Here is a 27,662-nt window from a genome sequence, read left to right as displayed (position 1 = left end):
TTACATTTTCAATGACTAGCGAAACTCTTTGCGTGGTCGAAAATTGATAAGAAGTTGAAGCCAGGTTCATTCACCTTTACTCCTATGTTCTATCTCTTTCCGACACTGTGATGTATTGCCAGATTAGTTACTAAAAAAAACGTATAAAACATTCTTCAATCAAATTGACTTACTTTTCTTTGTATTATACGAAAAAAAAAACTCAGTCAAAAACCTGTTTGACGCTTGAAATGATAGGTAGGTATTGTCATTTAACCTAATATCATAATTATTCAACTAAAATTGCCTATGTTAAAACATCGAGATTATTGAAATTTTGTCTACGTGAAACTGCAATGGAACTGTAATGTGACTGATTGTTAACAAAAGTAACAAATCAAATCCACTCTCGCATCAGGTTGGGCATAGAACAAATGTTACGTGCTCATGATATAGTCACTTAGATTACAAACTTATCCCAATGTGGCTATGACGAAAAAGCACAAAATGACCAACGAATCAACCCGCGGGGCCTGCAGCTAGACTTGATGAAAAAATACTGCGGTATTATCGCCGGAATTCAGGGAAACATTAATTACATTCAATATTAAATATCATGTATCATGTGACTACACCGTCACGGGACATCATGCATACCTACGAAGATGGAAGAACATTTGAACTTTTGAACACCGTAGGATGTTAACGTGAAAATAGTGTTAAAAATAGTTAAAAGTATGTTATAAAGATTGATAATCATATTTTTGCCATTATTTCATTTATTAAGTATTTGACATGCGTCATTCATTCATACATCAGTGTATTAATGTCAACGCTCGGAAATAATGCAAACAATGTCCGAGATTTCCCGATTGCAATCCCTTAATCTAACAATATGGTATGTGCATGTAGGGTTATATCACCAGAGCCAAAAGTTAGTGAATTTGTGTAATTTATCATTCCAACCTTCACTAATCTACTCTGCTGCACTTATATGTATAACGCTATGTTCCCGATAAGGTACATAGTGTTAAACCACCCTGTATATAGAAGAACGATTCAGTTATTTAAACTCCACTAGATCCTCACAAAACTTGCTTCTCTCTGTTCCTCCTTCCTCTTCCAAATTCTACAATTCTTCTTTCACTTTTCGGGCTGTTCGGCTCTGGAACTCTCTTCCTGTCGAATTGAGACGCGCTCAATCCCTTGCTACTTTTAAATCCCATCTGAAAGACTATTATCTGTCCCTTCATTAGTGTCTCTGTAAATTCTTGACTTACACGTTTGGCACGAAATATTGTATGTATTATTATATATGTATGTAGGTATATAATATATAAACAGTATGTATGTATATGTATGTGTAGGTATTATATGTATTATGTAGGTATATGCTTTTTAGCTACTATTAATTACTTTTAATTTAGTTTTTTTTGCACCTCCTAATTAGTTAAAGTTATGAATACCATTTTTCCACTACCCAAAGGTTGCCTGGAAGAGATCGCGCTTTAGCGATAAGGCCGCCTGTTGTTTACCTCTGTAATAAAATTTACTGTAATGTGTGTGTTCCTATGTACATTTCTGAGGTTGTGCAATAAAGTGTATTTGTATTGTATTGTATATGTATGTATAACCACTGGCGCCTTAACTTTTCTTACATGCATAATGTTATAGTTTTGTAAGTGGGAATGAGCTTAAATTATATGTTCACGTTCGGTTAACACTATTAACAAAACTGCAAGTTTATATCAAACTTGAGAAATAGTAAAATTAACGATCATAGATCATAGGCAGTAGGCACCGGTATGTAGATACCTTAACACTAGGTAGTTTATCCTATACATATTATTTATGAGAAAATAAGTCATGTCTGGTAGCCCTGGGAACTTGTTATATTAAACGGCGTTATCTTACTTATCTATTATCTTATTACATTTGTTTAAGGTTAAGTACATAATTATTGTTATATAACTAATACTCTTATCAAGATATCAGTGACTTTAGCTTTAGGGATTTTGTTTTTTTCCCACGTTGTGCAATTATTTAACATTTAATTATTAATATTGGATTATGTTGCACTGTATTATAATCAATAAGGAACGATTTGGTTTGTAGGTATAAGAAATTGTTGGCGCCTGCGGAGCGGTACGGGCGCAAGCGCGGGCTGTACACGGGGCTGGGCACCGGCTTCAACTGGGTGCTCACCTACTCGCTCAACGCCATCGGCCTCAGCTACGGAACTCGCCTCATTATTCGGGATATAGACAGCTCCGACCCGACCCGATACGTGATGGGTAAAATGTTTTCCGTAAGTACTTATGTATCTATATCTACCCTACCGCGCCGATTTAACCTGGACTGCATGTTTATCTCTATACCTACATAGATCTAAATATACGCCTAATGTGAAGGGTTTTTTTTACAGATTATGTTCGGCGTGTACATGGCAACTCAGTCCATAACATTTATAGTACCTCATGCGGAGTCTTTTGCAGCGGCGCGTGCCGCGGCCGCCGGAGTGTTCAGTATATTGGACCGCGTGCCAAATATAAATAGTTTGAGCCCTAAGGGACTTAAGCCCGGAAAGTTAGCTGGTTCAATAACCCTGGAGAATGTAACATTTAGTTACCCTTCGAGGCCCGAAGTAAAAGTGAGTTCGCTCTAATTTTACATTCGAAAATATACATGTGGTGTACGCATTTTAGTGGTATTCATGTTTCATAAATAACACATACATTGTTAAAACCGAAATAAACATAAGTACATTGTTGTTTGAACAGGTTTTAAAAGGATTTTCTCTTCGCATAAACCCTGGTGAAAACGTAGCGTTGGTGGGGTCGTCGGGATGCGGAAAATCTACGATACTACAACTCTTGCAACGCTTGTATGATCCGGCCTCCGGCGTGGTTAGAATTGATAACTACGATTTGAAGACCTTAAACGTTGGCAACTTGAGGTCTTCTTTAGGTCAGTCATACATTCTTTTCAAAACAGGCCCCGTAGCCGAATGACGCGAAACGTCACCGAAACGCCGCAGAAATGTAGTCAGGCTCTGTCACGCCAATACGCAAGAGCGATAGAGATAGATAGATACGAAAGAGATATTATCGTATGCGTTACGTGAGCGTTTGTGCATTCGGCTACGCACACAGATGGTGTTATCATACTAAATGACCATATATTAACGTGATTTATGCGTAAATTTAGGTGTCGTCGGCCAAGAACCTGTACTATTCCGAGGTACAATCCGCGACAACATAGCGATTGGGTATCCGGAAGCGAGTGATAAAGAAATTGTCAAAGCAGCAACCATGGCGTATGCTCACGATTTTATAAGCCGATTACCTAATGTAAGTGCATAATTATTGATTAAATACAAATTATATTTCGTCACTCAACTACATGGTCAACTACATGGTTAATATAAATATATATCTTCAAATGAAGTGACTCATATAATTTCGATCGAACTTCACTTCAAGAAGTTCGTTTGATCATCAATTATTAGTTTAACCACGTTTAACCAATCAACTTATTTTTACATGTACGTGCCTATGTCCAGCTTTTACAAAAATATTTCACTAGATAAGGTACCTTTATGTTGGATTTTATGGACCTCTTTCAGCTATTGAAATTGTTAAAAAAAAAATTAAATAGGCTCATAGCTAATATTTTTGTTTTGCTATACATATATCACGCAACAACAATTGTGAGAATATGACATCCACACAACACGGGTTCTGGTACAAGCATCAGAAGCGCACCTCTGCGGCGACTACTCGGTAGAACTTGGTGTATCATGTGTAGATGGTGATGCATGGGCAGCAGCAGGCACCGTAGCAGTATTATAGTTACTTTTAATTGTAGTAAACGATGAATATGTCCAGGGTTACGACACGATGATAGGCGAGCGCGGCGCGTCGCTGTCGGGCGGGCAGAAGCAGCGCGTCGCCATCGCGCGCTCGCTGCTTCGGCAGCCCAGCATCCTGCTGCTGGACGAGGCCACGTCCGCGCTGGACCCGCAGTCCGAGCGCCAGGTGCAGGCCGCGCTCGACAAGGCCAGCGTCGGCAGGACCACTCTCACCGTCTCCCATAGGTTTCTATCATCTTTTACAAATGATCGGCGCGACTTGTTTCCCCCGTGCTACGTTTCTACATATTTTTAGGGACAATGACCCGATATCGGGTTCTGTGGCGATTTTTGCTATGGGCTACGCTCGTAGCACGTAGCACGCGCTGGCATTGAATATGAGCATGAATTCGAATGGCGAAGTTGCGCCCATCATGAGCTTGCTTAGCTGATTTCATTGGCGAAATCAACAAGATAGACAAGTCTCCTAGGAAAGTTGTGGAATCAGAAAAGAGCGAATTTAAGAACATGACTGGAAGTTACCGGGGTACCTAAGCATATCTAAGGTACCTACGATACCTAATAAACATGGACATGGCTTTTACAGATTGTCAACCATTATCAACACTGATCGTATAATATGCATGGACCAGGGTGTCATAGTAGAGTCGGGCACACATGAAGAACTTTTGAAAGCCAAAGGTACGTGTTTTCATTTTCTTTTTTTTTTCTTTACCATACTTTGAGGTATCTATGTTTACTTGAAAGGGTCACTAGTTTACACGGGATAAATTTTAATAAAATATGCATTCGATCTGGATTCAATTTCAGAACCTATATGAAAATTTTATAATTCGATTTATGACTTGAAAATTCAAGTTGATTTAGTTTCCTGGAAATTAATATCTATTATTTGTCAATTCAGGCTTTTATTATAAACTAGTCAACGCCAGTGGTAATATAAAAGAAGTGGTCGTAACAGAATCTTTACCCGAAGAAGAAGAAAATAACTCTGAGCGACTAGAGAATGAAGTTCACCGTGAAATCAAAAGGCGCTCTACTAAAAGAATAGTCAGGCAGTACTCTAGTAGAAAAGGTAAGTACCCCCAAATACGTTCTGTTATACCTATATCGAAAGTGCCCAATGTCACATTATGGGATTGATACCTATTTCAACATTTCTGTTACAGAGCCTTGTGACTGGATGACTCCTCGTAGCTCCATTTCCTCAGTAGTTTCAAATGGTTTGCAAAACTTTTCACGTAGATATGGAGAAGAAATAAGGGAAATAGAGGACGACCAGGAGGTATGTATTTTGATTAAAAAGTAATTTGAGATATCTTTGAAAAATTACTTAAAACCATGAAAACTGACTTCCAACTTTTAAAGGAAATTAATTATTTTTGAGGAATTAATTGTATAGGGTTCCTGATTCGCCACGCGCGTTATTGCTAAAAAGATGTTCATTATCCGTTCGTAAATAAGGTTGATGAATACCAAAAGAGAATAGGAAGAGCGAGAGAATAGGCTAGTTTGCTATAACTTCAAATAAAATATTTTATGCAGTGCACGAAATCAAGCACCACATAATTAGAAGAAAATGGACAGTAGTTATTTTTAAACATAATTTCTATTTAATAAGTCAAAGAGAAAGACATAAAGTAAGTGAATTGGCCGTGACGTCACTCCGCCTTTCATAGTACCTAATTCCATATTAGCAATCTTTTTGACAGTTCTTATAAAGAAGCTGATTTGACTAGTACGAAACTAGCCTTATAGGCTCTTCTCTCCAATAGAGAATGTCATTCAAAAGTCTACGTAAAATTCTCTCTTCTCTCCAAAAGAGAGAATTTTACGTAGACATTTGAAATCAATAAAACCTGTTATCCTGAACCGTACTCGTATCAGTCAGGCCCTGTAATCGCTGACACTCCGAGGCGAACGAAAGATACACAATCGGCTCTGACGCACCAACACGGAAGAGCGATAGAAAGAGAGAGATAACTACAGCTTGATATGGAGCATCAACAGTTTTACTTTTAGCTAGAGGGCCAGTCAGTGCAAATTGCAACAAATTATTGCGAAAAAATCTCCATAATCCATCCTGTTTACAGGAAGTGAAACCCGTGAGTGACTGGGACTTGTTGAAGCTGAATGCACCAGAATGGCCGCTCCTCACCATCGGAGCCATCGCCGCCACCATCCAGGGTGCTTGCTTCCCGGCGTTCGCTGTGCTTTTAGGGTACACTGTAGCGGTAAGTAATGACATCCTTTTGACATTTTAATGAAACGTAAGGGGTGCGAAAAGGCAATGGTGCTCTTGCCCATGTGCACACAGAGGTATCACCCGCCATATTTTTTTAATGATATAGGCAGCAAACGAACTGACGACTGATTGGAAGCAGTCATCGCCGCCCATGAACTACTTATGCGTTACCGACCTTTGAGAACCCTATTGTTATTGGTGTATAACCATTTCACTCCGAATGAAAATGACAAAAAATATAAATCTTTTCATTTCAGATTTTCACGTCCTCTGACCCCGAGTATCTAGTGAGCATGGCGGATCTGTACTCGGGTCTGTTTGTGGTGGTGGCGGCGGTGGCGGGAGTGACCATGTGTCTGCAGAGCGTCACCTTCACCAACTCAGGCCTGAAGATGACTACACGCCTTCGCCAGCAGTACTTCGCCAGTTTACTCGTGCAGGTTAGACCGTCCAACTATTTTAACGCCTTATTGAATATTGAAGTCTGCTTACATGATTGCTATTAGGGAACATGTAGGATTGATAGCTTACGTTATTGAAAATACCTACTGCCAATTTAAGTAATTTGAAATCAGCTAGCTCCGATACGATTCATAAAATTCAGTAACATCTTAAATAAAATTCGTTTGATATTCGTCTGTGAACGTCTCTAAGTGTCAGTTGCACCAACCACATTTGACAGACACATCATCATCACGCAGCAGACGTCTATGGAACTTCTCATACAGTAAAATTTACCGAACGCTTTAACGATGACAGATGGTTTGATGCAACCGGCCCTAAATATTATGCTGTTATATATTGGGTTGGTAAGAAAGTAATGAGCGAATCATAACCAATATTGTAATTTTTGTTTAATTTATTATTTTAATCATTTATCAAAAATATAACGGCCTCGTTATCTACTACTTGTCTCCATCGTTCTGGTAAAGAATGAATAGCATCGGCGAAGAAGTTCTTAGGTTTAGATTTTAAAAACTCAGCTATGTACTGTCGTAGATGGGCTTGATCATCGAACTTTTTTTCATTCAAGGCATTGCTTAGCGATCTGAACAATGCGTAATCCGTAGGTGCCAAGTCTGGAGAGTACGGTGGATGAGGTATCACTTTCCAACTAGCTCCAATAGCTTTAGCCGAGTCACTTTTGCAATGTGTGGGCGAGCATTGTTGTGTAAGAAAAAACTTTAGCATGCTGTGGACGATTCTGACAGATTTTTTGGTTTAAATTTTCAAGCTGATTACAGTATACTGATGCGGTAACAGTCATTCCACTTGGTAGGAGTTCCCAGTGAATAATACCATGAATATCCCACCAAACGGACAGCATAACTTTTTTCGGGTGAGGCTCTGTTTTTGGTGCCTCTATTCCTTTTTCGTTTGGAGCTAGCCACTGACGTTTTGCGTGTGTGATTTATATATAAGACCCATTTTTCATCTCCAGTGATAAGATGGTCCAACCAGTTGAATGTGCGGCGAAAAGACAGAAGTTGTATGCAGATATCGGCACGGCGGTTTAGTTGATGTCTATCAAGTTCGTGCGGTACTTATCCAAACACTGAATTTGTAGTTTTTTCCCAACTCGTGTAAATGTGTTTCTATGGTGACATGAGAGCAGCCTAACTCGGTAGCAAGAGTACGACTCGTTAGCCTCGGATCTCCTTCAATTAAGGTTTTTAATTTGGCTACATCAATCTTCACCGGTCGACCAGACTTAGGTTGATCTGATAATGAAAAGTCGCCACTACGAAACCGCTGGAACCATCGTTTCGCCGTGGCCTCAGACACAACTTCAGGAGCAACACGCTGACATACATTACGCACTGCTTCGGCGGCTGAATGGCCAGACTGAAATTCATATAGTAAGCAATGCCTTACATGCACTTTTAATTCGTCCATTTTCTTCCTTATATTAGCTCGGCGACAGCTAGCGAATGACTGACGAGAAAGTCGAGAAACTGTGCGACTCGCCCTTTATATATTTTCGACCATAGAAGATTCTAGAACTCTCTCAAAAATTTTATGTGGAATTCAATCGATCGCTCATTACTTTCTTACCAACCCAATACATACCTACCAAAGAGGATCGAGTATTATAGAGTTACTGTCGAAGTAAAATGTGTAATCACAGTGCATAGACTGCCATCTCTTGACATAGGCTTAAAACTTTTGAACCTCAGTTTTGACAATTTGGGCCATATACTTGGCTTGATATGTGTTAAAATGTCAAATATTAATATTAGCGCCATCTAGCTGAGCGGACCCCAAAGGTGTAATGCCATCTAGGCAACCGTACCTTTTTCCTATTGTACTGAGGTACGTTTTTTTCTTAGACTTTATCTGTCTATACGGAGTTATATATGTCTTTGATACCTACTTATGAAGTCTCAAAACAATAAGTATATTTCTTTTACCATTCTATCTCAAGAAAATTATACAAAGCTAAACCAGCCTTAAAAACGCATTGTTAGATATCGTCACTACTTTGGAAAAATCTCGTATCTCACACTGCAATATTGAAACGCAATAACTCCTTATGCACTCTTATGGTCTGATTTTTCAATGACAGAAAAAGCTTCGAGTTTTTTTCAAATTAGTGACGATATTACATCTAATATAAAATGAATTTGTAATTTGTCCCAAGGAAATAGGGTACTTCGATCGCGAGAGCAACACAGTGGGGGCGCTGTGCGCGCGGCTGAGCGGCGACACGGCGGAGGTGCAGGGCGCCACGGGGCTGCGCATCGGGCTCATCCTGCAGGGCGTCAGCTCCGTCGTCATCGGCTTCCTGCTCGCCATCAGCTACAACTGGAAGCTCGCGCTACTCGGCGCCGCGTTCTTGCCTTTAGTATGAATGTTTTTCAATACTTTTTTACACTAATGTAAGGGTTGAGTGGACGCCCGAACCGGAGCGTTCGGCGGGGCGTGCAGTGGGGCGGGCGAGCGTGCATATATTCTATACAGCGTCAGGCCCCGTAGCCAAATGGCATTTCTGCGACACCAAACGGGGCAGAAATACAGTCTGGCTCTGTCGCGCCAATACGCAAGAGCGATAGAGATAGATAGCTACGAAAGAGATATTGTCGTGAGCGTTTGTGAATTCGGCTACGCACACAGGATACTGAGCTTCCATTGTTTGACATGCACGCCACACGCTCCACCCCGCTTCACGCCCTACAGTATGAGCGTCCTTAGACTTACTATCCGCCCGGCAAACTAGCATACTACTCACCTCATGTTATACAGTCTACCTCCCCTCCTACCTACCCTCGCAACTCTCGAGGTGTTACATAAGCGTTACTTCGCAGCCTCGTTGAACGGTAGCAACTTTACTTACCGGCACGATGTGCAGGAACACAACGGTACTAGTAGAATCTAGTATTATTTGGCAGCTGTTTTCTCCGCAGTGTAGGTATTTGCTTTCAATTAAATAGACCGTCTTTGTTTAGTATAACGTCAGTGATGTGCACCACATAAAGTGAGATGGCATTCGACGCCCATACTTCTCTTTTGGAAGTAAGTAGGTAATATAAGGACAACCGTTTGGTGGCAGATGGTGGGCAGCATCTGGCTGGAAGGCATGATGGCGCAGAAGTCGGTGCAGCAGGAGCGCGACGCCATGGAGTCGGCCACCTCCGTCGCCACCGAGGCCGTCGTCGGCATCAGGACCGTGCAGAGCTTGGGTAACTTACTCATAACCGATTCGTTGCGTGTTCCATTTTCCAAAACTGAATCTGTTCGCTGTAGCGGTGAACAACCTGTCGATTTTAGGCAGCGTCCACACTCATGAGACGCATGTCTTGCGGCGCGGAACGGACGTCTCCGCCATGCCGCCTGAATGTAATTCAAAAAACGTCTCCTCATTATGCGCGCCGCGACGCCTGGAGGCGCGTTTGACGTCCTGGCGGCGTGGCGGAGACGTCCGTTCCGCGCCGCAAGACATGCGTCTCATGAGTGTGGACGCTGCCTTAGAATGACACGCAAAAACCCTTGATGACACGCCTCCTGTGTCGTCCTCACAGAAACAGTTAACGCATACACTGCTACCCCTATCTGGACATTAATTTGCCGTGTACCACACTTGAAAGCGTGGCTTTGTTCCAATTTGACACTTGTTTGGCTGTTGCATACTAATTTGGCAAAATACCTACTTAATAAAGGCACTAGATGAAAGTTATTGAATAAGATGAACTTACTTGCTCGTTTAAGGCACTGTTCTGATGAAGGCAATGATATGTGGGAAAAGTTGCGAAAACGTATAGATATATTCGGAAACGACTGTGACTACTTATATTTTATATTTATTCATGAAATCATGACTCAAGAAAACATGTATGTGCTTATCACAAAAATAAATGCACATACCGGGATTCGAACCCAAGACCATCAATTGCACTGCACCGGACAGATTACTACCTACATTAGACCGGTGGTCGTGAGGAAACAATTAAAAATGTGCATGATATTTGATATGATATTACTTTGTTCAGTTTTTAGGGTTCCGTAGTCAACTAGGAACCCTTATAGTTTCGCCATGTCTGTCTGTCCGTCCGTCCGTCCGTCCGTCCGTCCGTCCAGTCCGTCCGTCCGTCCGTCCAGGATAATCTCAGTAACCGTTAGCACTATTGAAAGCTGAAATTTGGTACCAATATGTATATCAATCACGCCAACAAAGTGCAAAAATAAAAAATGGAAAAATGTTTTATTGGGTACCCCCTACATGTAAAGTGGGGGCTGATATTTTTTAATTCCAACTCCCAACGTGGAACGATATATTGTTGGATTCGGTATTTAAAAATGAATAAGGGTTTACTAAGATCGTTTTTTGATAATATTAATATTTTCGGAAATAATCGCTCCTAAAGGAAAAAAATGCGTCCCCCCCCTCTAACTTTTGAACCATATGTTTAAAAATTATGAAAAAAATCACAAACGTAGAACTTTATAAGGACTTTCTAGGAAAATTATTTTGAACTTGATAGGTTCAGTAGTTTTTGAGAAAAATACGGAAAACTACGGAACCCTACACTGAGCGTGGCCCGACACGCTCTTGGCCGGTTTTTATTTAATACCTAAACAAGATCATGTCATACGCATAATATAAATAGAGAATTAAAGCAACTGATAACTTAAAACGTTGAAATTGGCCAAGGCATCTGTTTCGGGACCCGGGAAATAAATTAATAGATGACACCAAAAACTATCAAATTCAAAGTATATATTGGGTTTTAGATCTTAGCCTAGTAGCCAAAAATATAACAAAAAATAATAGTTGCAAAATATTTAATTAAAATTCCTAAATAACACTAGCTAGCAACACTTTTTGTCTATGGTACGGGCAAACTTTTTTTCACAGTCGGATGTGTCAACTATATGACGTTTCAAAGTGACAGGTCTTCACATGTTCTATGGCGGCGCAAGAGCATTTTGATGAGTATTTGTAGGCTTTTATTTATTACAAAAAAGTATAGATTTGCAGAAGAAACTGTTTCATTTTGTAAGATATTTGATTAGCCATGCGTTTTGATTGAAAAATAGCGTTTATCTAAAGTATAACTTTGCTTACGAAATAATTCTTAACCTAATACTATAAAGGAGACTTGGTACATTTTTTTGCGGGAGACATGATCACCAAGGATCAAGTCTCCCTTAAGGGGACCATGTCTAGCATAGAATACCATAGAATATCAAACAAAATTATGTATACTATATTTGATTTATTTAAGATATTCTTTTTCTTTTAATACTAAAACATAATTTTGTAAACGTTATTTTATGCTATTTTCGATTTTGGTTAGATATCTTTATATCAACAATTTAGTTTCATTAGATCACCCCATGTGTCCCTGACTATGGTGCACAAGATCCTCCCATATTTTATATAACTAAACCATGTCTCCCTTACTATGGGAGGCATGATCCGCCTCGGATTAGGACGTCCAACATCCTTCCCTTGCATACGGGACACTTGGTGCAAACCTGTTTTACTAGTTTCTCTTCAACAACTGTTACAAATAATATTATATAATCCTTTTACCTATAAACCGGTACTTGGTTAACCTCCTACGGCCCAAATTTTTAGAGGGTACTTCCGAGGAAGACCCAATGTCCTAATATTAGAACTAATTAATGAAGTACTGAACGCCCAGACCAAAAATTGTTCATATCTGATTAATCGTAACAAATACAAGTCTCATATTTTAGGGGTGTTATAATAACGGTTTAGGCTTTTTTTTTTTTTTTTTAGTATAGATAGGTAGACGTTTGACCACGATCACACCTGATGGTAAGTGATGATGCGGTCTACGGTGCTTGCCAGGGAATTAAAAAAAAACACCAAAATCTTTTGTTCTATATTTATCACATTGGGCTTTTACTTATAATAAATGCACATCAATCACTCTTAAAAATCTTACAGAAAACCATAATTTTGACACTTTTTACTAGTAGAGATCAACTAAGTTATCACTTTTATCATTTAAGATACAAAAAATAGCATGTTTTACAACCGAAATTTAAAATCGCCACCTCGACTTCGTCCTTGAAAAATTTTCGGGGCCGGTGGAGGGCTCAGACTGACAGGCTCTTATTCGGAACTGATATGTCTATCGCTGTCAATTTCGCTGGCCTTGTCCCCACCAGAAATGTACTCGTCATCTGTATCATTTCCTCCAAAAGGATTATCTTCGTCGTCTTCAAAATCAGACGGCTGGAGTAATTCCAACACATGAGTAATTTTAAAGCTGTAAATAACTTTATAAGCCCGACAGCCTAATACTAGTACAATTTAAGTTGTTTTATTATGTAAATATCTATTGTTTTCTTTATCACACGAGCACGTAAACACATTAGAGTAAGAAGGATAGTAAACCAATATGAAAGGCAAATTATGGTATAACTGCCCAGCGTACTAGTACTAGTACAAATACATTTTCACACAAAATTCATATTCAAATATACAAAATTAAGTTAAGAGTATTTACGAATAATTTATTTCTTTTTCTCGAAAATAAAACTAATTACAGTCAGTATAATATAAAGATTTAAAAGATAATAATAAGTTAAACTAACCTCTTCTCGTTTCACGTGTCATTGCTGCAACGTTTTGTGACAGAAATCCGAAAATATCCCTTCCCGCTCACTTTAAGCAGTGCTGCCACAATGCCAAATATATCCACAGACTAACCAGTAACGTAAAAGTGATATGGCGGGTAATTCAAACGCACCTGGTGGGTGTAAATATTTTGTTCTAGTACTATCACGTTGGGTCTTTGCTCCAAGTATATATTTTGATACTTGGGTTTTCACTGCAAACTGATTTTGTCCTAGTATTATCACTTCGGACCCCAGGAGGTTAAATTATGCATCGTTTAGTCTAAGACTTGATCCACCGTCCAAATAGGTGGATCGTGTATCCCTTACAATGTGGGACAGATGGTACAGCTGAATACAATATTAGTTAGTAACTTGTAATCAAGACTGATTGATTTATTTACGTAAATATTTAGGCTATATTTACGTAAATGGACCAGCTTCAAATAAATTTTAACTTAATTCCACCTTATCACTATTGCATTTCTTTCTACGGGAGACATGATCCTACTGAGGTAAAAGTTCAAAAAAATTATCGTCTTATTACTGATTATGAGCCGTAATTAATTACCTTAAGTTCACTACTAAATTATCAGATTATTATTGGGAGGGAAAATAAAACTCACACTTGATGTAGCCATTTACTTCTATCTAATGACCCACGTGTCCCTATGGGATACATGATCCTCACCTATTTATGTAACTAAACCATGCTCCCTTACATACGGGATACTTGATGCAAACCTGTTATACCAGTTTTACTTCACTAACTTTTATAAATAACATGGTATAATCCTAATTACCGATAAACAGGTACTTGGTTAAATTATGCACCGTTTGTTCTATACACGTGCTATATTTGTTAGAAAATGTACACGTAAGATCATAAAATCAAAGTGGGGATCAAGTGTCCCCAGTTTCCCCTACTGTTAGGATTCTGATTACGGTTATTTACAACCAAATTTTATAATATCATACCTATTCCTATAACGTCGCAATACCAAACCAGATTAGTCTCATAATGTCTAAAACTCGAAATGACTTAAACCTACTTCTCAAATTTCGTATTCTCACAATGTCTAAGAGTCAAATTAAGACGTGGTAGCGTATATATTAGCGGCAGATATACCAATGTATCTCAGTAATTACACAACCGATTAGAATATTGAATGACAATTTTACTATTGAGGATATTTACTACATTATTGTAATCGTCGTTACACGATTATTTAACTTTCATAGCAGAGATTTTCGGCTCAAAGATGACTCTTTTTTTACAAAGATTTGGTTGGTACAGACAAATGGGGCGGATTTAAAGCTTTAAACTTACCATGTAGATTAGTCGCAACACACACTTCAATAATATCACTGTGATTTATCGAATAATTGTTGTTTTCTATACTATAAGCGGTAAAAACCGTTTTTCCGCATACGTCCTTATAGAATAAGCTAGTGCGCAAGCATTTTTGTATGAGATCGCTGCCCCTTCACTCTGCCGTCACCGGCCACAAGCGTAGGACGTTAGTCGTTTTTGCTTCTAAAAACAAAGTCCACAAAAAGCTCATCCGTGAGAAAAACACTACATAAAATGGCGAATAAACCAGGTAAAACCAGAAAAAGAAAGGCTATGATGATTGAACGTGCTAAGAATATGGTAAAGAAAAGGTAAATATTATCATTTGACTTACTATTTGTCACATCGTCTAATCAAATGAGTTTTTTTAAAGTATTTGTCAAAGAGTTTAGATATCTAGACAAAATTTCATCTGATTGAAATAGTTCTAACGTCCTGGAATATGGAGATATAAATAAATAAATAAAATAAAAAACTAACAAGTACCTATACCTTTCTATATAATTAAATTTAACATCATACAACGTATATTTAATAATTAACAGTATTAAAAAGGTTTTATTAAACAAAATTTATTTCAATATTTGGTAATGGACACATATTTCAGAGATTTAGAACAGAGTTTGAAAATCAAACCATTGGAGTCGTCATTGGACCAAATGTCATGTGATTCGGAAGAGTATGTATCTTTTTATGATTTTCTGAAGCATTAAGGTATTGTGACTATTGAGATGCAAACAAATTATTTTATTTTATAGGAAACGCGACAATGCTCCACTGAAATACACCGAATTAGAGAATGTGACTGTTTAGTTTTAATACCAGTTTCGGAACGTTTCTAAATTGTTTACATGTCATGTCTCACTCGCACATCATTTTATCATATATATTTATTTCGTATGGGGAATTGGGCATGCGCAAAAGACGCTACTTATATTTGGAACTAAGTTTAAAAATTTTATGACAAGAGAATAAAATAATGTCAGTGGAAGGAAGAAAATTGACGTCCACGGCGGTGGTGGACTGCGGATAAAGTTTAATATACGGTGAGCGCAAAAGCCGTACCATATTACGCGGCGACCTACAACACGAAGCGCGGGTGAGTGTAGGGCTTATTTATATATATATTTCCTTTAAGTTCTCTTCATTTTTGTTTTGCACCCCGAAACGGTGAAAATCTTCCTTAGGTGCCGATTTCCGGACAGAACCAGCGCCCTTTTGTCCAAAGAACCCAAACTCACGCCAATCGGGTGGCGGGGAGGTTCTTTGGTACAGTGACATTCACGTAAGATTAAAAATAACATTCCTAAATATTGCCAGTGGTTATGGTTTGGCACGTAGATTGTAAATATTCACGTGTAGGTATCAATATCAATTTTCAGGTATTATGAGGATGGCAAAAACATACCACGTGACGACGAAGTCACTTCTATAGCTACAGTAAGAATTTAATGCAATATTTTCAGGAGCTACTTCAAATTAATCAATTTTATTTAAGTAATATATTAACGCAATTGTAGTCCGTACAGTTACATCAAGTCGATTGCTTGTTGGTCGTTGATTTCTTAGCCAAAAGATGAACGGAGCGTTTTCTATATAATAAGGATTTATTTAAGTTTTAATTTGTATGAAAACGGGTATGTTCAAAATATTGTCTTCGGTTACCGCGATAGTTACTCATGAAATAAAACTATGGAAACGGATAAAACCGCCTGATGAAAAGCGGTCAATGGACGCCTGCAACTCTAGGAATTATGTCACGTGCGCGTTGCCAACACATTAGAAACTTCGACACTCCTACACAAAAACAGATATTTGAAAGAGAAAGATGAATTTTAAGGCTTTCCGATGCGGCCTTACGTAAACGTTTAACGCTCAGTGTTGCCAACTCTAATTTTGAAGAACAACACAATATGAAGTTTCACTTCTACCGCGCGGAGGATTCCACGCACTATGTTTTTGTCGTTATAGGCATAGAAGATAATTTCATAAAGAAGTTTGAAGCGGAGTTGGTGGTGTCGTGCTCGGCCGTGGCGCGCAAGGGGCGCTGGCGCGGGCTGGTGCTGGGCCTGGGCGTGTACGTGCCCTTCATGGCGTTCTGCAGCGTCGTCGTCTACGGCGCCACGCTCGTCGCCTACGAGGGGCTCGCCTTCTCCATCGTCTTCTTGTAATACACTTTCACACTTTCTGTCTTTAGTTATACGTTCATCAGCTCCAGTATAAAAGTATTAAAATGCCATTTATTTTCGATAACGCCAGAGAAGTTAAGACGCTGCAGGAGCGAAAATGCTAAAATGCAAAGGAGCATTTCAATTAGGGAATTTTTAATTAGATTTATCGAAAAAAAATATCCATTCAGAACAACTCAGTTAAAAGATATACCGAAAAAATCTTTAAAATCGAGGTTCCGCTCTCGACTGTTTCCTCCTTCAAAACTTAATCAATCGAAACTTGAGAATCTGAATAACAATGAAATAAGGGAACATACCCAAACTACGTGACCATATTTGTGCCGTTTTTTGCCCCCCTCCCCCCCTGCGTGTCCAAGCGTAGTATATGAAAAGAACTGATCATCAAGATGCGTAGTATTTTGACGACCCCCCTAAACGTGTCACGTAGTTTGGGTACGTTCCCTAATTTGTGTCGGACCGTTTAGTCTTTTTGGCTAATTGTTACTATATTTAAAATTGCAAACGGGACTTAATCGCGTATTTACTATGTTTTAAACAATTTTTTAATTGTTACTAATTTTGAATATCACACCTTTTTTTGCGCCATTATCAATAAGGCCATGTTTGCAAATTTTTGATGGCCTCTAGCGTCTTTAAAAATAAGAATATCAAAAAAATCAAAACTGCCCGACACAGATAAAAATAATAATAATCTGTGTTGAAAAAATCTATCTTCGAAAACCAGGGAGTAAATAGTCGAGAACGTTTGTATGGAGAATTGAGCCCTCCTGTATCGTCTTAATAGTAGCCTTATAAAGTTCTTTTCAATAAATTTTTATTTTTAGATATCTCGTGAAATCGAACCTTGTGACCTTTAGGAAAATGCAATAAAACATTGAAAAAAAAATGTCGCTTAGGATGACAATATTCCTTATATCACGTAAGGTACAGCGGGACAAATCCCGACTGGGGGGCAATTATAACTGATCCATTTTTTCCATTATTACACTATTAAGTTGAGTTCCGCCTGTATCCGCTGAACACGCGTGCTATATTATATAACTAGGACACTCTAATTAATAATGCAACCATTGTAAAACCTGGAAAAAAATGGATCAGTTGCATTTGCTCCCCAGTCGAAATTGACATGCTGTACCTTGCTTACTTATTGATTAGCTTAATTGATTGCATCTGCTCGCTGACAGGGTAACAGAGGCAGTAATGTACGGCGCATACATGCTGGGCCAATCGTTGGTGTACGCGCCCAGCTTCCAGGCAGCCAAGGATTGCGGCGCGCGCATCCTGTCCGTCGTTCACCGCCACCCGCAAGTCACCACGGAGCCCGGCGTCAACGACTCCCCGCACTGGGTCAGTAACATAACATGATGCAACTAATAAAAAAATCACCTCATTGTATCGTCAATTGAGGAAGTGAATTTCAGGAAATATCTCAGTTGCCGTGGGCCCGAACAACTCGAAATATTTCAACAGTGTATTACTGACCACATTTAGGGCCACTTGCACCAACGAAAATGGCTCACTAACCCTGAGTTAAGTGGTTGGTGCAAGTGGGCCTTAGAGACTATAATTTTATTTATTTATTATATTTTAGAAACATACAGTCGTTTACAAACAGTACTTATACAATATTGTTAAAGTATATAGACCTAGAGTTTCATTAATTTGTTACATAAAATCACAGTCTGTTTTTTTTTAAATGTTACTTAACCAAAACTAAACATTTGAGAGCGTAAGAAAAGGAAAAGGTACCTTATTACCTAAACAAAAGCACGTTTTAAAGTATTGATGGAACAAGTGAATATATCTATGTTAGAAAGCTTGGCATTTTCGTTAAATAGTTTGCAGGCACGTCTTATGAACATATTTTGTGCATAACACGTTCTACTGTTGGGAATCGAGAATAATCTTTTCTTCTGACAGTGGCGCTGACGTCTACGGGGAACTCTGAGCTGTATTTGGTGTAGTAGTGAGGGGACATCTAATACATTGCGCATAATTTTATAGAGTAAGACGGAATCTGCGATATCTCGACGGTTACTGAGTGTTTGAAATTTATGGTGGATTAGAGATTCGCTATAACTAACATGTGTGTGACCAGTTCTAAAATCAAGAGTTTTAAGGAACTTTCTCTGTATCCGTTCTAGTCGTTCAATATGGATATTATGATAAGGTTTCCATACTGTATTAGCAAACTCGAGATGACTGCGAACAAAACTGTTAAAAAGGATTTTGTAGGTGGTACTATTTTTAAAAGGTTTACCAACTCTTAGAATAAAGCCCAGTTGTTTGTAAGCTTTTTTTATGACAGAATCTAAATGAGGTATGAACGATAGTTTAGAATCCATTAGAACTCCAAGATCACGGATTAGTGTTACTCTACGCAGGTGATTATTACATAATGTGAAGTTATATTGTGCATTATTTTTTTTTTGTGTAAAGTTTATTACAGAACATTTATTTATATTTAAAAATAAATCATTATCTTTACAGAATGTCTCAAAACTAGTTAAATCATCCTGCAGCAAATAATAATCTTCAACAGTATTTATGACTTTATAAATTTTCGTGTCATCTGCGTAGAGCAAAACCTTTGAGTGTTTGATATATTTATCTAAATCGTTAATAAATAGCGTAAAAAGCAACGAGCCTAAATGAGATCCCTGGGGTACACCGGAACTAATTGTTTTCCATTGAGAAGTGTAACCTGATAATACTACACATTGGCTTCGATTTTCAACGTAAGATTTGATCCAACGAAAAAGGTCTCCGTGTATCCCGAGGTGCCAAAGCTTAAGAAGAAGCTTATTGTGACAAATTTTGTCAAAGGCCTTGGCAAAATCAGTGTACACAGCCTCTACACATGAGCCTCCATCCATTGCGACTAAAATATCATTGGTAAAAGTTAAGAGATTAGTGTCTACCGACCGACCTTTGAAAAAACCATGTTGATTGGGGCTGATATGGTTTTTAACTACTTGAGAAAGCTGGCTAGTGACTATTTTTTCAAAAATTTTGTTGAATTGACACAATTTTGATATAATGTCATCATATAAACTTTTCTGGATATCGCCTAGTTTCAGAGTTACTTATTACCAATAAAAAAAAAATATGGTTACCCAGTACAAAAGACCTTTTTAACGGTGTTGACGCCATTATGGAGAATAGGCTGGTTTCCTATACTTAAAATAAAATATTTTATGCAGTGCACGAAATAATTAGTAGAAAAATATGGACGGTACTTATTTTTAAACATACTTTTTATTTAATAAGTCAAAGAGAAAGATATAAAGTAAATGAATTGACCGTGACGTCACTCCTCAGTATTTCATAGTAATTTCATATTAGCAAATCGTTTTGACAGTTCATAAAAAGAAGCTGATTTGACTAGTAGGAAACTAACCTATTGGGTTGGTAAGAAAGTAATGAGCGAATCCTAACCAATATTGTAATTTTTATTTAATTTATTATTTTAATCATTTATCAAAAATATAACGGCCTTCGTTATCTACTACTTGTCTCCATCGTTCTGGTAAAGAATGAATAGCATCGGCGAAGAAGTTCTTAGGTTTAGATTCAAAAAACTCAGCTATGTACTGTCGTAGATGGGCTTGATCATCGAACTTTTTTTCATTCAAGGCATTGCTTAGCGATCTGAACAATGCGTAATCCGTAGGTGCCAAGTCTGGAGAGTACGGTGGATGAGGTATCACTTTCCAACCTAGCTCCAATAGCTTTGGCCGAGTCACTTTTGCAATGTGTGGGCGAGCATTGTCGTGTAAGAAAAAAACTTTAGCATGCTGTGGACGATTCTGACAGATTTTTTGGTTTAAATTTTCAAGCTGATTACAGTATACTGATGCGGTAACAGTCATTCCACTTGGTAGGAGTTCCCAGTGAATAATACCATGAATATCCCACCAAACGGACAGCATAACTTTTTTCGGGTGAGGCTCTGTTTTTGGTGCCTCTATTCCTTTTTCGTTTGGAGCTAGCACAGACCAACCCCTATAGACATCCATTACAAGACGACTCGCGGTCGCCAGCCTTCCTAGTATTTGCACTGATATAAGCGCGGGCGCTCGCCGTGCCCGATCAGTAGCGACCAAGTAACAGACCCGAAAGCAGCGCGTGTTTTTCGCAGTAAAAAAATTGAAAAAGGGTATTTTGATGTCTTAAAGATGTCCACCTGTAGTGTGAAATGGTGTGGAAAGGTAACAAGAAGCTCAAATTTAAAAACAGACGTCATTACATTCCACATAAAAGTCATATTTATAATTTATTCAGAGCCGGCATAGGTCAACTTACATTGGCCACTTACGCGTCAGTAGAGGGACAGTCCCTTTCATCTGGCGCGACTGCCCGCCGTCCTTGAAAAGGCCAATCACAGAGCGCTTAACACATTCCCCGCCCGCTCCTCGCACCCCTGGCACTGGTGACTCGTATCGCGAACAAAATATACAAGAATGCTACTCTATAGGAGGTTCTCTGTGGGAGCTAGCCACTGACGTTTGCGTGTGTGATTTATATATAAGACCCATTTTTCATCTCCAGTGATAAGATGGTCCAACCAGTTGAATGTGCGGCGAAAAGACAGAAGTTGTATGCAGCAGATATCGGCACGGCGGTTTAGTTGATCTCTATCAAGTTCGTGCGGTATCCAAACACTGTATTTGTAGTTTTTTCCCAAGTCGTGTAAATGTGTTTCTATGGTGACATGAGAGCAGCCTAACTCGGTAGCAAGAGTACGACTCGTTAGCCTCGGATCTCCTTCAATTAAGGTTTTTAATTTGGCTACATCAATCTTCACCGGTCGACCAGACTTAGGTTGATCTGATAATGAAAAGTCGCCACTACGAAACCGCTGGAACCATCGTTTCGCCGTGGCCTCAGACACAACTTCAGGAGCAACACGCTTGACATATATTACGCACTGCTTCGGCGGCTGAATGGCCAGACTGAAATTCATATAAGTAGTAAGCAATGCCTTACATGCACTTTTAATTCGTCCATTTTCTTCCTTATACAACGTGTTTCCGGTAACACTCAAAACCTCAGACACCCCAACTGATTTTTATTTTTTTAAACTCATCGAGAGTATTCATCTTTTAATCTGATGGTTACTTTTTTTTTAATTGAATTTTTAATTTTCTGTACAGTTCTACTTGACTTTTAGTTCTACACTCAATAAAATAATTGCTAACTTCCACCATAAAGCATAAAACTATTTATTTGTGTACGTTACTGCAACGACATAAGGTTTACTAATAGACAGCTAAGATGTCACTGTAAAACACTTTAAAGCTTTGTCACAGTAAACTTCAAATTGGACAGGTAATCGCAGTAAGCAAATTTAAACCCAATATTCAAAATGACAAGGTTGTAATTAGGTACGAGTTCAATTTGTTATGACTTATGATAAACATTAAGATTAAACTGACAAACAACGTCAAACTCGTAGCGGAAAAAATAATCGTCCAAGTAACCAGCCAGTATTAATACCCCTAAATACTGAAAAAGGTAAACAACCTCTAGCAATGCGATATACACAATGTTGTCTTACGAGTACAATAGAATAGGCACGTAAAAAATAACCAATAATACTAATTTAAATAAAAATATTACCCCCATCAAGATATAGCTCAATCGATTCTACTCTCGATTCTGAACAAACTGTTTTCAGGTTTTTAGTATTAAGTGAAACACGGTGTATTAGCTCGGCGACAGCTAGTGAATGACTGACGAGAAACTGTGCGACTCGCCCTTTATATACTTTCGACCACAGAAGATTCTAGAACTCTCTCAAAAATTTTATGTGGAATTCAATCGATCGCTCATTACTTTCTTACCAACCCAATATAATCTCAAGTTATCCTCATTGACGGTGTCAAAAAGTGAGAAGTAAACCTTTCAAAAATGAGGTCAAATTCAAGTTTCCAAATTTTCCAATATGTCACGCTCGTAGTAGGTAAGTTACTAAAATCGTGACGTAAAGGAAAAACATGAAGACACATTTTTTTTATCGTCGGGATCGAATCAGCTGGTGATTCTGAGAAGAAGGACCAAACACGCCCCGATCTGTTTTTTTTTAAACACTTAAATAGGTACAGTGAGCTGCAAAATTGCACGCAGAAATTATGAATGAAAACATTGATAAATTCGCGATGCACTTTTGCAGCTAGTACCTACATTCAAAAATAGTAAAACAAAATTAAAAAAAAAATGTCCAAAAATTAAAAAAAGGCATAAGTATACTGTTTTTTGATTGTTTTACATCAAAAATGCGAAGCTAAAATCTTGTACCTATACATTCTCTCCATCTTAGGAAAATCTCAAGCCATTTCTATTTCTAGCTCAGAAATAGGAAAAGTAAATTTTGCCTAGGCACTAATGAGACTTTTACCCAATAAGGGATTAGCGAAACAAAGAAATATAACAAAATACATTAAAACAACTTATATTTAGTAAATCACTGAATAAATAAAGCTGTAATGAACGATTGGAGGCTTAAACGATGAATTGATGATGATGATGATCTCTCTCTATGTTTGGCATTGAATCTTTGTCCATAATTAGGGTAATGGATTGCTTGTCTTTTATAGTCTGCTACCGGTAAATTCGGAATCAAAGAAGCTGAGTTCAGGTACCCGACGCGGCCGCACATCCCCGTGCTGCGCGGGCTGGAGCTGCAGGTGGAGGCCGGCAAGACGGTGGCGCTGGTGGGCGCCTCCGGCTGCGGCAAGTCCACCGTGCTGCAGATGCTGCAGCGCTTTTACGATCCTGACTCGGGGACTGTCGTAAGTTGGGACAAAAGTTGTGACCTACACACACTCTTGAAACAGACTACTATAGGCTATAGGTACCTAACTAAGCCTACTTTACACGTGGGACCAATTATTATTATTATTAATACCAATACCAATTTAAAATGAATTCTTCTGCTTATGATATGATCTTACAGTCTGCGCAATGTAATAGAAAGTTTTTCAATAAATATTATTTCTTTAATCAATTTAATCATAACTAGACACCAAACTTAATAAAATAACATACAAAACTAAACATATTCAGTCTTAATTTGCTGATAAACGATTTGTACGTTTGGTTAGGAGTTGGACGGGCGAGACATCCGGCGGTCGCTGACGCTGCCGCGGCTGCGGCGGCAGCTCGGCGTGGTGCAGCAGGAGCCCGTGTTGTTCGACCGCTCGCTCGCCGACAACATCGCCTACGGGGACAACGCGCGCGCGCCCTCCATGGACGAGGTGGTCGCCGCCGCCAAGCAGGCCAACATACACGACTTCATCGTATCTTTACCGCAGGTTTGCTTCCATATTTGCACATTATGGGTAAGTAGGTATTGTGTTGAGTTTTCAATCGGATCTCTCTGTTTGACATAATTATTACAAGTCATAATTTAATGATTGTCAGTTTATCATTAATCATATGATACTTAATTCTAAAAACTTTTCAGGATTTTCGTTAAGGTTATGCATGCATATATTTAAATGTGAAGAAATAATACTTTTTTATTACTCATGTTACAGTTAGGCACATACATTTTAGGCCAAATGTTAATTGACAAAAGTTACATTCGTTAAAGTGACAATTACGGTTGCCAAAAGACAATTATCAATAAGTATTAAGATTTCTCTATTTTAAGTACTAAGTATACCTAAAGGACCTTCACTGTTTAAAATCACAAGGTTCACAGGGCGTCAATTATTTTGGTGAGAAAACCCTCTAAGGGGATACCGAGCCTCGACGTGTCGAAATTAATGAAAAAAAAAAACTATGCACAATTCATATAGCTGAAATCTACGGAAACTGAAAAATAAAAACATGTCTAACCTATATTGTTTCAACGACGTGTTTCTAAAAACGTTGCTCCAAATTCTTACCACATTCAATAATGACGTTTGGAGCGCTGAACGAATCAATAAATAGGCACAACTGTTAGGCACCTAATAAGCGCAAAGATGTGGTTGTTTGATTGACGTACATGGTCGGCAGGGATACGATACAAACCTCGGGGCGAGCGGCGCGCAGCTGTCGGGCGGGCAGAAGCAGCGGGTGTGCATCGCGCGCGCGCTCATCCGCTCCCCGCGCCTGCTGCTGCTCGACGAGGCCACCTCCGCGCTAGACGCCAACAGCGAAAAGGTGAACTCAAACAAGCAAGCATTACCCTGGACTTAATATAATATTGCAGGGTGCAAGGGCGCAGCAATCTTACAACTCAACACGGATCATTTATATAGGATTTACAATCTTCATACTAAGAATCGTACCTCATTTTTTTAGCACCACCTATTCAATACTATCATAACTACACTGGTGATGCCTACACTAGTACACATTTATTTTTTTCAATATGTGTATTGACGTATATCATGATAAGTATTAAATAAAATAAAGAAACATGTCATTTGTTCTTATAAAAAAAAACACGCAAAAATATTTGGGGGAAATATGATTTTGGCCACTTCCAGGCTGCAAAACAACGTCATCTAGTTTTAGGTAAGCTTGGTTGACTGCTGGTACGATTTTTTGTATGGGCTTTGTCTGTCCCGGTATTATATTATAGTCCTTGATTAATACATATACATATAAACCATGATCGCGAGCCGACACCGACTACTACCCAAATTGTGGCAATTGGTGGATTCTTCCTGTGCAAACGACTCAAACGAGTCCGAATACTATATGTGGGCATTTTCAGAATTTGGGTCCCCCCAATTAGCAAAAGTTGTTAACAAAAATTAACTCGTTGTCAGTTTTGTGACGACAATTAAGCATGAAATTTGACTAAAAATTTACTTTTTTCACATTCTGAATGTAGATTATCGCTTAAAGTTTATGTACCTAATGAACACAAAAACAATATTTTTATTGACATTTCATTTTTAATTATCGTCACAAAACTGACAGTGAGTTAATTTTTGTTAACAACTTTCGCTAATTGGGGGTCCCAAATTCTGAAAATGCCCTTGTAATAAGTCTAATAATTTGTAAATAATTATGTAGGTATATTTCACTAGTCACTACTATGAATCGGGCGGACGTCCAATATTGTATACGTCCTCTGTCTCTGTCTCCTTGTTGCTTCATAGTACCTTTCAATACAAATCACGAAGAGTCTGTTCAGAATGTGAAGTGTAGGGGTTTTATACAGTGTAACTGCTCTTTTCCCATAGACTTTACACACAATAATCATCATGCTTTCTCGATAAGTCATGAGTTTTCCTCTGTATCATCACTCTTCTAATCTGTATTATCTTTAATGTTGTTGTTTAGGCTGTCACCGAAGCTTGGAGAAAGCGTCGAAAGGCCGGACGTGCATAACTATCGCTCATCGGCTGTCCACTATTAAGGACGCCGATCTGATCTGTGTACTGGACAAAGGTAAGGACACTTAGTGCTATTTGTTACATTTCTGGGCCGGTAGCCAAAAATGCAATGACGCTCCGTATCGTATCGTAGTTGTCTCTCTCTATCGTTCGTCCGTACGTAGTCGAATGCACGAACGATAATATCTCTTTCGTAGCTATCTATCTCTATCGCTCTTGCTTATTTTACGCCGCAGAGTTCAATTCCATTGCCATTCGACTACGGGGCCGTGTTACAGAGCCAGTTGCGTATATACTCTTGGCTACATTCTCTGAATTTCGTCTTTTAACAATTCCAACATTATTAATAATATGACTGTTATACTTCTTTTATCAGGTAAAATCATCGAAAAAGGCACCCACAATCAACTGATAGAGATGAAGGGCTACTACTACCGAATGGAAAAAGGACAACACCTCGCCTGAAGTTGAAAACGTATTTCTTTGTACATAAAAAAGTCATTTAGTTAAAGAATTATATTACTTCCTAAATACTTTGTATGATTTATATTTGATCCTGGTTCTTGATTTTTAAATTAAGCAAGTTGAATTTATGATTTGAGGTGATTGTTAAATTATTTTTTCTACTCCCGTACTGGCCGTATTATTCGTCATTTACAGTGTCGTGCATAGATCTTTAAAACCCTACATAAAAGATGCCAGCCAGGGCCCGGCGCCCCGCTCACCCACGCAAACGATATAGCTCTTAAAACATTGTTAGGAAGCCTTTAATTGATATAGGGGGGCGCGTGTCGTGCGAGCGACAGGGTGAGGCAGGAACAGAGGGGAGGCCGACAAGTCAAAATACAGGAAACAGTGCGAATTTCACGAAAGTTATTCTAGAAAACTATTAGAAAGTAAGTGCATGGTCGTAGAAAAAGTATTGTATGCACCGGTGTTTAACTGAGTAAAAAATACTCGTGGTGTATTTTTTAACAATTTTCGGCTTCGCTTCAAATTGTTACTCACGCCACTCGTTTTTTTAATCTCACTTAAACGTCAGTTGCATAAAATACTATTATTTATTAATATGGGGTATCACGAAAAACTCTGTGCAGAGGACGTCGCTACCAGGCCGCATTTCGACCACCGCTAAATCCGTTACTAAAAAAGTTAACTTCGTTAAACGTTAAAGCGATACATTTCGACCAAGGATGATTTATAAAGGATTGACAATGTTCATAAAGCCTGACCAGAAATACTAAATGAAAATGACTACGAGCCATCAAGGATGATTTATATAGGATTGACAATCTTCATACTAGGAAAGTAAGAATCGTACCTCAATTTTTAAGCGCCACCTATTAAATGCTAGGTATCATAACATTCATAACGACACTGATGATGCCCACAAATTTATTTCTTGTTTTAATGTGTATTGTCGTGATATCATGATAATAATAATAAATAAAGAATACCTGATGTCTTTTGTTCTTATAATAAAGTAAAAATACGCAAACATATTTGGGGGGTAAATATGATTTTTTCCACTTCCTGGTTGCGAAACAGCGCCATGTCACAGTATAATAAAGAGTACTATCGTACAGTATGG

General features: G+C 38.5%; 1 protein-coding gene across 1 annotated transcript in view; it reads left to right on the top strand.

Moving 5' to 3' along the window:
- The window catches only part of LOC125240660 (multidrug resistance protein homolog 49-like), a 49,287-nt gene extending 22,697 nt beyond the window's left edge, over positions 1-26,590 (top strand). Inside the window, exons 8-26 of the mRNA XM_048148662.1 lie at positions 2,095-2,287; positions 2,405-2,629; positions 2,760-2,946; positions 3,187-3,329; positions 3,867-4,075; positions 4,437-4,531; positions 4,755-4,925; positions 5,020-5,135; positions 5,944-6,084; positions 6,353-6,535; positions 8,737-8,940; positions 9,646-9,775; positions 16,510-16,705; positions 17,915-18,077; positions 23,330-23,524; positions 23,837-24,046; positions 24,738-24,884; positions 26,019-26,126; positions 26,448-26,590. Of these exons, the coding sequence (XP_048004619.1) occupies positions 2,095-2,287; positions 2,405-2,629; positions 2,760-2,946; positions 3,187-3,329; positions 3,867-4,075; positions 4,437-4,531; positions 4,755-4,925; positions 5,020-5,135; positions 5,944-6,084; positions 6,353-6,535; positions 8,737-8,940; positions 9,646-9,775; positions 16,510-16,705; positions 17,915-18,077; positions 23,330-23,524; positions 23,837-24,046; positions 24,738-24,884; positions 26,019-26,066 (2,956 nt within the window). The 3' untranslated portion in view covers positions 26,067-26,126; positions 26,448-26,590. The remainder of the gene's footprint in view (positions 1-2,094; positions 2,288-2,404; positions 2,630-2,759; positions 2,947-3,186; positions 3,330-3,866; positions 4,076-4,436; positions 4,532-4,754; positions 4,926-5,019; positions 5,136-5,943; positions 6,085-6,352; positions 6,536-8,736; positions 8,941-9,645; positions 9,776-16,509; positions 16,706-17,914; positions 18,078-23,329; positions 23,525-23,836; positions 24,047-24,737; positions 24,885-26,018; positions 26,127-26,447) is intronic.
- Positions 26,591-27,662: the final 1,072 nt, after the last annotated feature.

Source organism: Leguminivora glycinivorella, chromosome Z (genome assembly GCF_023078275.1).
Source record: "Leguminivora glycinivorella isolate SPB_JAAS2020 chromosome Z, LegGlyc_1.1, whole genome shotgun sequence".
In the NCBI taxonomy this organism is placed as follows: domain Eukaryota; kingdom Metazoa; phylum Arthropoda; class Insecta; order Lepidoptera; family Tortricidae; genus Leguminivora; species Leguminivora glycinivorella.
The sequence above is the reverse complement of the archived record's forward strand: the minus strand, read 5'-3'. Positions and strand labels throughout refer to the sequence as shown.